At 42.0% G+C, this 13,004-nt stretch overlaps 1 protein-coding gene across 3 annotated transcripts in view; it reads right to left on the bottom strand.

The window, feature by feature from the left end:
• NWD2 (NACHT and WD repeat domain containing 2) overlaps positions 1-13,004 on the bottom strand; it is a 688,119-nt gene that overhangs the window by 38,954 nt on the left and 636,161 nt on the right. For all 3 annotated transcript variants that reach the window (XM_085642291.1, XM_085642292.1, XM_085642293.1), the window contains one exon: positions 6,854-7,443. In XM_085642291.1, the coding sequence (XP_085498417.1) occupies positions 6,854-7,443 (590 nt within the window). The remainder of the gene's footprint in view (positions 1-6,853; positions 7,444-13,004) is intronic.

Genomic DNA, 13,004 nt, shown 5'->3' on the forward strand with positions numbered 1-13,004 from the left:
TGTAAAATAGATACATTACTGGGGTAAAGGCAATCGTGGTAAATGCGTAGTAGTTGTAAAAAATAGTTGTTGTTAAAACTTTAGTGGTTTAGACTAAGAAGTGTTTAAGGAGTAGTTGTTTAGACTGCATTTCTTCAAGTGGTAGGTGTTTCATCATACAACCCTAGCTCTCCTCCAGCTGACTGAAGACCTTGGTGGAGATAGGTACAAACTGACCCTGCATTATCTAGGTCTGATACTGGCAAAACATGATATTGCCAAGGAATGGAGGGTGGCATCCCCCCTCCTTGGTCAGGTGGAAGAAAAGGATGAACCACTGTATAGAGCTGGAGGTAGCAGCATATAAAAAGATGGGTTGCCCCCATAAATACCACTAGATATGAAAGGGATGGGCTGACTACAGAGAAATAGATATGGGGCCAACTATTCGCATTGGCACCTTACCTGACGATGAACATCTGAACATTCCTGGGAGAGGGGCGTGCCGTGTTGATGTGGAATGAATGGTTTACTAATCTGGATTCCTTTGAGTCTGATGGAGGTAGGAGGAGCGGGGCGGTGGGACTACCAGGCAGCAGGCACATTTGGATTGTTACAGGGATTCTGGACATACACAGAACTATGCGCAGGAAGCCAGGACCTCGGTGTGTAGTGGTGTACCAAAAAACCCACCTCGGTGCCCAGGACCCCAATCCGACTAGCTATAGTGTCTCATTCGTTCTCCGTACTACAGCAAAGCTACCAATGATTAGACATCCTAGAACATGTCACTTCGACCCTCTCAGGAATCGCGGGAATACGAACACTCTTTCGTTCAAACACTCATACTTGTCCACAGTGTGAGTAAACAGAGACACGGTATAGTTTAAAATGTTTATTTTATCTAACGTGCTCTATAATGCAGTACACAAGCCAATACTAGCAGCAAAATGCATAGGAACAATATAATCAGCATTGTTATATTTCCATAAAGCACAAAAGGGGAAACCATATTATAATAAAAGTGGAAACAGGACTACAGCCCCTTCCCACCCTACCGTGCTATGAACTAGTTTATTACAATAATAGAAGACCTCTAGGCTTTGTCAGGGGGACCCCATACCTCCAAGTTAGATGCAAGGATTTTACATCTCCGGACAAGCACAGCTCTTCTTAGTTGGAATGAATTTCTCCAAGTGCCCTTTCATGCATGTAATGCCATATTAAAAGCACCCAAGTTTCAGTAGTGCAGCTGTGTTCCATGTTATGTCTATGGGCGTGGGACTGACCAAAGTGAATCAACAGCATATATTGTTTTTCGACCTTGAACCCGCTGTGCAGACGAGGAGCAATGTACAGCTAGGTGTGTGAAAGGCAGACAGTTCTCATGTGAAAGAGCGCAAGCAGAGTATTTACAAGAACTGTGTCATGTAGGAAAGCGTGCAAAAGCAGCAAAATGGCAGCCAAGGATATGGTAACTTAGCAATGTCCGCAGTTAACCCCATGTCCTCACTACAGGATGTTTCTCTTTGGCTTTATTACTTTCTTTTTCATTGATTTAAAGTTTTTTGTAGGCAATGTGGACCAAGTTGTACATTGCATTTTCAAAACCAATAAAACATGTTTAAAAAAACAAACTGGATGTGTTACATATGACCTGCTGTAACAGTTGAGGGGTACTAACAAAGGAGAGAAAAAGCTCTTGCATAAATATGAATACCTCATAAGGTGCACATCTGTCAAAAGACATCCCGGTGCTCCTGCTTCTGAGGTTTACAGGACATTTCCTATGCAAGGCACAATACGTAAACAGCAGGTATTTAAAAGAAAGACACTTGCAAATGGCAGCCAATGTAGCGACTTTGGGTGTATTGAGATAGGGTCCCGCCTTTGGGTATTAAGAAGCAACTTAGCTGCGGCATCCTGAACTAGCTGGAGAAGCTGAGGAAGGTATTGTGATAGGCCAAGGTAAAGAATGTTTACATAATCAAGGTGGGAGGTTATCAAAGCATGTATTGTAGTTCCCCTGGTCCATTCTGTAATCACGCTCAAAAATGTATAAAGTTTTTTAAAATTGAAAAGCAGGTACCTTCACCTGTCGAGCTAAAGATAGTTTGTTATCAAATCTGACCCCCAAATTCCTGGCCAGCAACAGCAGAGATGGAGGAACACCAAGTTCCAAAGGCTACCACGCACTAGAACAAAAGGTATGGGAGCAGCAGAAAAGTATAACCTCTGTGTTAGTGGTAATTAGCTTTAGGCAACTCTACTTCATCCAATCTGCCACTCACAACAGACAGGATTGAAAAGAGTATTGTAGACTGAAGTTGTACTCAGAGAAAGACAGCAGGAACTGAGCATTATCTGCATAGGACACTACTTTAAACCCCATAGGTTGGATAACGTCTGGCAATGAAGCCATAAAGGTATTAAAAAAAGAAGAGGGCCTAGGGCAGATCCCTGAGGAACACCAAATGGAAGAGGCTTAGATGAAGATAGGATAGGAGGTAGAAAAGCAGATTGGGCATGATCAGGTAGATATGACTCAATTCATTGTAGAGTCAGACCTCTAATGCCACAGTTAGATGACCGCTAAAGCAATATATGGTGTGAAAACGTATCAATAGCGGCACACAGATCAAGTAGGACCACTATAACTGCTTTCCCTTGATCTAGACTTAATTTGAAAAACTCAGAAACTTCCTGTAACATTTATTCAGCACTATAACAAGGTCTGAAACCTGACTGCAACTCATGAATAAAATTATTGTCTTATAGAAACTGTTGAGCTGGCGATTTGCATCTTTCCCTGTATTTTAGAGCCGGAGCAGGGACATAGGCCTATAGTTGGAGAACATCTCAGGATCTGCAGATGGCTTTTTCAGGAGAAGTAGTAAGTAGGCATGTTTCCACGACTTAGGAACCATCGCTGGACAAAGAGAGTGGTTCAGTGAGGCATTGATTAAGGGATTGATTGTGTGCCCGACCTTAGATAAAATAACTGGGGAGCAGGGATCCAAGGAAGAAGTAGAATGGCAGTTCGATAAATCTCGTGCTGAATCAATTAATGGAATGGACTTAAAAGAGGCAAATCAAGGGCCAGAAGGATATATGGGCAAGCAGAGTTCGCTGATCGAAGTAAAGGAACCCCTCTCCAAAACTCAGAGTAAACATTTAAAAATGTTCCCTGAATAAAAAGCAAAGCTCCATGGAGGCAGGAAAAGTCCCAGAGTAGGCTGTTGGGGTCAAAAATTAGTTAACAATTTTAAAGATGTCTTTAGGTCTAATAGAGGCTTTCGTGATTTGATTAGAAAAATATTCAGATTGATCCTTACGGGCCACCGGGTAATCTCTAGTGGCCTGTCTATAGGGCAGTTTCTGATTGGCCCCCTAATCATTCCTCAACAGCCACTCCAATTTCTTACAGTTGTTTTTAATATAAGCAAGTGTTTGGGTGAACCAAGGGGCAGGAGCAAGAAATCTGGCTGTGGATTTTCTTCTGAACGGAGCAACCAAATCTATTGCTGAACTCAGCCAATTATTAGGTGTCAAGTTCCAAATCATCATACAATTGTGGGCATGATTGAAAAAGCTGAATGCCAGGTAAATTCATTTATTTTATATCAAGACCGAGAGTTGTGCAGGCTGGGTACTGAAGATACAGACTGCCTGGAGATGTAAATTCCCAAAGAATAAGAAAGTGATCAGACCATGCTAAAAGCCTGGAAGGTGTCTGAGTGAAGGTCAGGCAGATTAGAGAAGATGAAATCAAGAGTGGGACTCGCCTCAAGAGTTGAGTTACGAATGTTCTGCATCAGATTCAGGGAAGTAAAAGCCTCAAGGAATGATCAAGACTAAGCTCCACATCCCCATGAATGTTAATGTCACCCTTTACTGTGGAATTAACAAACTGAAGGCTACTGAACCAATTTCGTCTAGAAGCATATTAACAAAATTCTTAGTCAACTTGGGAGGGCAGTATATTAATGCATCAGTAAAAGAAAAATTGTCGGTAGGTTTGAGTGGAAAAGTGGCAACCTCGTAGAGAAAGGATTACAAAGATGGAAATGATATACATACATATTCAGATTGAAAAATAATCCCAATGCCACCCCTTTACTATTCTGTCTATCAAGAACCTGAATTCCAAAATTGGGTGGTAACACTAACCAAACTGAGCGCAAAGTGTCTGAAAGCCAAGATTCAGTAAGAATAAGACCATCCCAATTTTTAGAAGAAACCAAATCATAAATATTTAATGCATGCTTTGAGATCGTACATTCATTAATCAAGTTTTAAACTTATGTTTAGGGAGCTCAGCTGACACACTTTATTGTGTGCCACTAGTAAGTAAGTCCTACCGAGGGAGCAGGGAGAGACACTGATGTGAGAACGACATAAAAGGCAGGGAATAGATCCATAGAGAGAAAACTTTTATCAGATGATTGTAGGATTAAGCTCACTTAAAGCTTTTAATTGACAAAATGTATAAGTTATTTAACCACAAACTGAAGGGTAGATGGCAAAACCACCAGCATGGGCTGGCGCTTGAAGCTGGCTGGTCGTGGATGGGCACAGATGGGCTTGCCTTTGGTACGCCTTTGGGGCGTCAGCGGTGCATTCTCAACAGTGTGTAAATTAAATGGGCTGCAGAGGGGAAAGAAACCCCACCCACTGTAAAAAGAAGATCGCCACAACCACAAAATGACACCTAAAAAATGTCCCTACAAGCAAAAAATTAACTGTGAAGCAATTGTACTACCCTCGTTCCCCTTGTTGTAACAAAAAGTCCCCAGCAATTAAAACTAAAATCACATTAAAATCAAGTTGACAAAGTACATCGGGGCAGATTTACAAGCCCCGTGCGCCACTTTTGCGCCGCTGTTGCATCACTTTTGTGACGTAGCAGCGGCGCAAAGCTAGCACCATGCTGCGACAGATTTACAACGTGACGCATCTAGGGAGATGCGTCACGTTGTAAAGCCCTGCGCCACATTAAATCCGCGTCAGGTTTAATGTATGCAGGGTGGGCGTTACGTCGGAAAATGCCATCTACAAGATTTCACGCAGTCACTTTTCCGACGCTGGTGCATCAAATCCTTACGCCTGCTTCAAGCAGGCGTAAGGCGTGACGCACCATGTTAGGGATAGGACAGGTTGGAACAGTGCTGGAGTTGCGTTGCCCTTGCGACACAACTTCAGCACTGCGCCAACCTTACGCCGGCAGATGCGTCACGCATCTGCTTGTCCTTGCACCACGATGCACCACATTGTAAATATGGCGCATCTTCCCTGGGGCATCCCTGCTGATTTGCAGGGATGCGCCAGGGAACGTAAATCTGCCCCATCAATTTTAAAGTTACAGAATTGTTTGACACCCTTTGGTGCCGATTACGATCCGGCAAAAACCGGGTACGAACCGTCGGTCGGAGCGTTTTCTCCGTCCGACTAGTACCCGGTCATAAAACTTCACAAACATGGAATTACGATTCGCACGGAACCACCATTTCCGTACGAATCGTAAAAAACACCGACCGACGAAAATATACATACGAATGTGCTCCGGGAATGCTGCGACGTGACGTCGGTATGCTGTCAGGCAGCGTTTCACGACCCAGGAACCACGATTCGAACCGACAGCAGTCCGGACGGCAATATTTTCACGTCGAACCCCCCCGTGTATGTACACCCGTGTACGTTCGAGTCATACCCCCACCCGTGTATGTACGGTGCGTACCCCCAGCGCGTAGCATAGCGCTGGGGGTACGCGCCATACATACACGGGAGGGGGTACGACTCGAACGTACACGGGTGTACATACATGGGGGGTTCGACAAATACAAGGGTGTACATACACGGGGGGGTTCGACACGTACACGGGTGTACATACACGGGGGGGTTCGACACGTACACGGGTGTACATACACGGGGGGTTCGACACGTACAAGGGTGTACATATACGGGGGTACGACTCGAACGTACGGGGGCTGGGGGGGGTCGGCGCGTACGTACGGGGGCTGGGGGGGTCGGCGCGTACGTACGGGGGCTGGGGAGGGTCGGCGCGTACGTACGGGGGCTGGGGGGGTCGGCACATACGTACGGGGGCTGGGGGGGGGTTCGGCGCGTATGCGGGCACATGTCTCCATGGTTGCTATGGGAGTTCGGTGCGGACGGTGATTTTTCCATACGGTTGTAACATCGGACGCACGGGATGGATCGTAATTCCTCGGTCGGACTTCACTTGTCACATTTGTACGGTAAATCGTCCGTGGACGTGTCGGACACATTTTCCGACCCGAGGACGTGTGGGGAATACTTCCCAATGCGATTCGTATGGACTTTTTACCATGCGAATCGTAATTGGCAGTTTGTACGGCACTTGTGCGATTCGTACGGTAAAAAGACCGGATACGAGTCGTACGGGGAATTTTTTTACCGGATCGTGATCGGCACCCTAGTCTCTGACCAGCTCGGAGAAGCCTACCTGACGACTTTCATTACTACATTTATTTATGACATTTTGTGGTTCAACAACAGGGATAAAGACATTGAGAACATGCTAGAAGACCACAGGTAGATTCTCATATCAGGCAAAACATCATTTGAGCTATGGCCGGTAATTCTGTCTGGAATTCCATCTTCTACAAAGGTATGACTGAGAAAGTCAATGCTGAAACTGCTTTTTGTTTGCTAATTGGCGTTATTAACATAATTCAATACTCATGAAAACCCCTTCAATACATTTTCAAATGTCTTTAATGCTATTTAAATAAAGAAACAATTATCTCTTTTTAAAATGGCGTAGTTCCTCATTGAAATCCTCTGCAAAATCACAACAGTTGCTAAAAAAGAATTTGTTAGACATGATTCTCACCTTCTTCGCGACTTCTGCTAGTAAAAGTGTTTTCCCAGTGCAGGGCCCTCCATAGACAACAAGAGGGTTTATGTGTCCAGATTTGCTGGGCAAAACGTATTTCTGCACAAGGTTGAGGGATTCACATCTATACTCGTAGAAGGAAGAATACGTCTTGCATAAGGACAAGTGTTGCAAAACTTCGTCATAAAGTGGATCGGTTTCAGTATCAAAATTTTGCTGCACAGTTGCTTGGATTATATCAATCATGTCTTCGTAAAACTGTTTTCCAAGACCCTCTACATAATGGTTCTCTACATCTTGCGAATAGCCGAGCTTCATGTCACAATGAGTGACTGACGTATATACTCGAAGATTAGATGACGCTACAATAGTAGGAATAAATTCATCTCGAAGTTTTATCAGTTTCTCCAGAGCCTCTGGATCTCGGACCACCTTCGCGCTCGCGGAAACAACGTCCATGTATCTTTCCATTTCCGGGATTTTAACATAGCGGTCAAGATTCGAGATTTTTCGAATGTAGCAAACACACTTTTTTAGGAATGCTGGTGTTTGTTTTCCCAAAGCAAAATCAAATTCATCTTCAATAGCTGAAAAAGACAGGTGGAAACAATCGATGTGTTATTTATATAATTACATTCAGCATCAACAGGCAGAATTCAAACATGTTTTCAATGCTGATATGAGTGACAAATATCAAAAGGAATCACGTGTGGTGATCAGACCAGACATATTTATTAATGCTCTTTTTATACAAACACCTTCCCTCTGAAGTAATGCAAGTTGAATCTCTCTTCCACTCTTGATTGAAAGTATGAAAAGACACCTGTTTATAGTATTTGTATCCTCAACGAAGGGTGATTTCTTGTTCGACCCCTGTAGACTCAACAGCCTCCAGGTTGCTGCTGAGGAGTTAGGGAAAGGGCAAGTAGTGGAAATTAAAGAACATAAGTGGGGCTCTTAGAATCCCATATACTTTATGTTCAGGACCACAATTTTCATGACTTTTTAGAAATATTGGCTAGGAAGGAAAGGGCCAAACGAATCAAAGGTCAAGCAAGCACTAAAAAGATAGGGGCAGATTTACAAGCCCCTTGCGCCACTTTGGCGTCACTTTTTCCATGTTAAAAGTGACGCAAAAGTGGCGCAAGGGGCTTGTAAATCTGCCCCATAGTTTCTGATTGACTGAAGAGAGATGCATGTAGATGAATGTTGGGACAATGTTTTCCCTTTGGCTGACTTATAGTTGCTGTTCCTGGAGCCAGTATTCAAAGCAGACTTTGTTAGAATAAGTCGGGAGACGGCAAACCGATGCATGGTCCTAAGCCTGAGAGAACCTACTTAACTTGAAGTAAAAAACAAGCATTAGTCTATCTATTATTCCCAATTACTATGTAGGAGCCATATAATGGTGGAGTAGCAGGTTATAAATTGCCATATTCGCATGCTTAGGCACAATCTAGATTTAAGATAACGTTTTAATGGACTTTCACCAAACAGGGCCTGTCTGTATTTAGTATATTCACTATATGATGGAAAAGCTACCTGAAAGAAATATGGATTTTGCATATCTATGCAGCAAATTTCTACTAAGGGACATATTTTGATGTCGGGTGGACTTGCGCCCACCCGACACCATTGCAGATACAGGTCCGACCCACTTCTGGTCGGCGGTCTCGACAGCAGAATTTCGATGCGTCAGCACATGGTGCCGTCGCAGCAGCACAAGCTCACATACAGAAAAGAGAGTTTGTGTTCATCCCTGCACTGCCATACATGTGCACAGTGCCTGCCACGCAGTGCAGGGATGAACAGGGGGTCACCATAGGTGCCTCCTCGGTTCCCAACCGGGGACGCTGGCTGAAGGGGGCCCTACTAGGGGCCCCCAAAGACATTTTCCGATTGGGTTTCCATGTTGGAAAGCCCGGCATGGAACCCCTGCCGGAATCCGACATTGTAATCCGGACGACATAAAACACCGTCCTTAGGGATTACGTGCCGGTTCCAACTGAAGTCAGGCGGAATGTTGGGAGGCTTTCCTTTCCTCATCAAAATGAGGCCCTTAATGTTAGGTAGAATGAGAGGATCATATTGTCACTAAGAAACAGAGCTTCTATTTGCTTCATGTTGTCAACTTAAAGAAGATACCACTTTACAATGAACAACACAGGATTGTTAGCAACTCGTACTAGTGGGTGTCCCTAAAAAACAAATAACAAAAGGCACATATACCCTCTACATAAAAGTGTCTTACACTGCATATCAGTGGGTTTAGAGATGCAGACCAGCAAGCACATCTATGTATTGCAGAAAACTATTATCAAGACAATAAGGGAGCTTAGGGAGACAGTTTTGTACGACAGCACAGAGCTGAAAGATTCTGAAAATATTTTGTTATTACGAGCAAGTGCATTTCCTTCCTAGTCTGAAAAATGTTGCGCAAACTAAAATCCACATTCTATTGTTACTTGGTATTTGTGTTACGTGTTATTTTTACAGGTACTGAACCCTGGGTTCTTTCATGTATCAAAATTGAAACTTACCAGAAGAATGCTACCCATTTTCGTTCTTATCTTGCTATGACTGTTAATGTCCATAGTTGATAAAACCCAATTAAAATTGGTTAACCATCAAGACAATAAGGGAGGAGCATTTTATAGCAACCAGTAGCAGTTAAACTAAGCTGTGACATGTTGTTATCTGGTTACTAGTATCACCAATGTGCTTACTGTTACAAAGTAGAAGGTCATCACACTTCACCAAGCTCACTTTTAGGGGACATTTATCAGTACAAACATACATAATACATTGTTGATGAATTACTGTAGTTTATTCCATTGTCTGTTAAATGTACATTTGGTGGCTTTCTACAATGAAAATAACAACAGACAAACAATACTTGATGACGGGTTGTCCTATTGAAGTGCTTACCTAAGATGAGAAAAAACAGACTAGAATTTCGACTAGAGCTTCTGGTGCCATCCCAAGTATAATTTTGATTCTTATGCCAACAGTTCAAGCTGCATTTATTTCACATTGTTATGTCCAGAAACCATCCCCAAAAGCAATATAAAAAGTTATGGATTTCATGGTATGCCTTGGCCACCAAAGAATGCGTCTGGCATGGCTGTAAACTAAAGAACTGTAATATTATATAGTAGATCAATAACCATGCCACAATCACATTCTATGTATTCTAATTTTCTTCAACCTCTCTGCAACATGTGATTCTATTGTTTATCCTTGGACGTCTGAGAGGACATCTGAGCGGAGCGGGTAGGTGAGCCAGACTGCTCTGAGTGGGAGCAGCGACACTACGTTGAGTGCCCATATACTCCGCTGCGGTCTGATAAAGCAGCACTTGAATCCTTAAGAGTTTGGCTGCTTTTCTCCGGGGAAACATCTGACCGAGAGAAGAAGTGGTATGTAGAACCACACCACACACTGTAGATAGTTTTCATTTAGTCACTAGGTCCTGCGGAATTGCCAACTGATCTATTAGAGACATTTTATAGGTGAGAAACATGTTGACCACTAAGGGGTAGAGCGTAATTTTTGTCAGATTAAAACAAAATAGTTGCCCTCCTTCTTTTTACTTTTTCATCAGGTTGTGACCTCTCCAGAATAAAAAAATGTATAGACGATTCCCTTACATGTTTTAACCCACACACCACATCTACATCTTACCAGACCCCTCACACCCATGGCACCTATAGGGCAAGGAACAAAAGATCTCTGATAAAGAGCCCCTTTATGGGTGCCCGTCGAGCATTGCAGCGCCGGCTCGACAAGGAGCAAACCCATATGATGAAGCATGACAGCTTGCTTGCTGGGTGTGTGAGGGTCCTAGTTCCAAAAGGAGGTATTTCCCACCTCCCCACCACTCACCAGGTGGCCAACTTGCCACCCAGGAACACCGTACCTCTTTTGTCTTCTAGTTCTACTCAGGGCAAGTACGTTGGACCTTTATCAAGCCCTCATTTTCCCCCTTGTTGTTTACTAAGAACAGCAGTTCTTAACATCTTAACTACTGTGGACCCTCATTGAATCCCTACTGGAAGCCAGGGACCCATGCCAATGAACGTTCTATGATCCAAAGCTCATTAAAAAATAAAAAAACATACAGAAACAAGTATGCATTAAACAAGTCCTCAAATTATAAAATATTTACAAACAAAAAATAATATTTTTAATGGGAAAGTTTAGCTTTTCAAAACATAGTTTTATTTCTAAAAGATGTGATATGCTCGAATCCAGTTTATCACTTTGTCTCTCTTGCTCCTAATACATGCTCTTGTTTTCCCAAAGCGTATGAGTGCTTCAATTGAGGCCACCAACTATCCATAATAGATTACGTTTCCTGAACTTGGGCTGCTCCCATGAATCCACTAAGGCTATCAATAGACTTTTGAGCCATCAATCTCATATTCATTCATGTTTAGAGAACGTTTTTCAATTTTCAGATTTGCTCTCAGGTCTGGCCTAGGGACAGCTTTAACTGTCTCGTCAGACTTATGTTTTCAGAAAAATTAATGAATTAAAAAAAACATGTACATGCTTGCAGGAGCTTTTAGTCATTGGTCTTCTCCTTTGGTCTATTCAGCAGTCATTTGCATTTTGCTTCTGCCCAATGCTAGTGTTCAGCATGGGGCAGTGAGTCAGCCTACTTTAGCCTTCGGTTGTTCTCAGTGTAACTGCATTTTGTTTCTGCACATGTGTATAGTCACCTGCAAAGTACTGCACTTCAGCGGCAGGCTCATAACCCATTTCTTTTTTAGTTTTTGTCTACTACTTTTGGCCTTGACATTGTATTTTTGTTTTGTATGAGGCCCAGATGCTCTTAATTGCTTTTTTGTGGTCTGTTTGATGACCTGCTGTCCCTGTTTTATTCTTGGGATCCTGAAGTAATACCATACAACGGCTGGTATTGGTAGAGTAGTGCACTATTTTGAACTATATGTGAGGTGCAGTGGAGAGGTCCGCCGTTGCCTTTTTTCCTGTAAGTATTTCATAGGTTTCAAGTGTTTTTAATTTAGGTATATCTGTGGCCGCAGTTGTACCGCAGTACTCCCAAGGTATATGGTGATGACAAGTCATTAGCTGTTTGGCTAATGACTGCCTTTACAAAAATGAAAGGAAGCCATCTTGTTTTCAGCTTGAGTTTCCCTGTGTTATGCGTTCCGTTGTTCAATGTAGACAAGTATTGGGTTTGGTATTTTTTCCTTACCTATTACTACTTTAGATAAGTAGGGAAACATGAGTTCAACTATATATATATATATATATATATATATTTTAAATGGGGAGAACTGCAGTATCAAAAAAAGTTGGAAATACACTATAAGAAAATGTATTTAAACAATATAATGTGCTAAAGTGTTTTTTCATTTTTTTGCATATTTAAATATGGACATAAAAGTGTACAGAGTAGTGTGATAATTACTAAAAATGACTGCATTACTTTAAAAAAACGCACTTCACCATACAGTGGTATATAAAAAAAAATTGAAAAATGTATAAACAAATTTGTTAACCTTTTGAAAAAATGGTGAGTTGACCAAAGTATTCCTGTGATACTCGGTAGATTTTTACACAAATGTACCGAACCTCTTATCACTTTACTAAAGTGATAATAGTTAGGGCAAACATATAAAACCTAATACTTACTTACATCGGAAGGTGTAAGGCACAACATGAGAAAAGTGTACCAAAAATCAATGTGTGCCTTTAACTTTTGTAAAGCCAATATTTACCTAATCAGCTAATGACTTGTGATAGCTATATACCATGGTACTACTGCAAAATATCCCCAAATTTTGCAAAAAAACACAATAACAAATATTACTAATGTTCAATACATAAAAACGTATAAAATAATGACAAAACTTTCCTGCACTACACAAAATAAACATGTGCACAGCATAATATGTAATCATGCCAAATTTAAATGAAATAAAACTTCTGGTTTTCACGCAATGCAACATTTAAAAGCATACATTAAATATATTTGATTTGAGCATGTTTTGGGCCCCCCTTTTTTTCTTTACACCCTCTTCAGCCAATCCCGCAAACCTTTTACTCCTTTCATAATTAAACCACTGGAAAAATCTGTTAACATTTTTGAGCATTCCTCAAAGGGGTGCAAAGTTAT

The sequence above is a fragment of the Triturus cristatus genome, chromosome 2_2 (genome assembly GCF_964204655.1).
Source record: "Triturus cristatus chromosome 2_2, aTriCri1.1, whole genome shotgun sequence".
NCBI classification, from domain to species: Eukaryota; Metazoa; Chordata; class Amphibia; order Caudata; family Salamandridae; genus Triturus; species Triturus cristatus.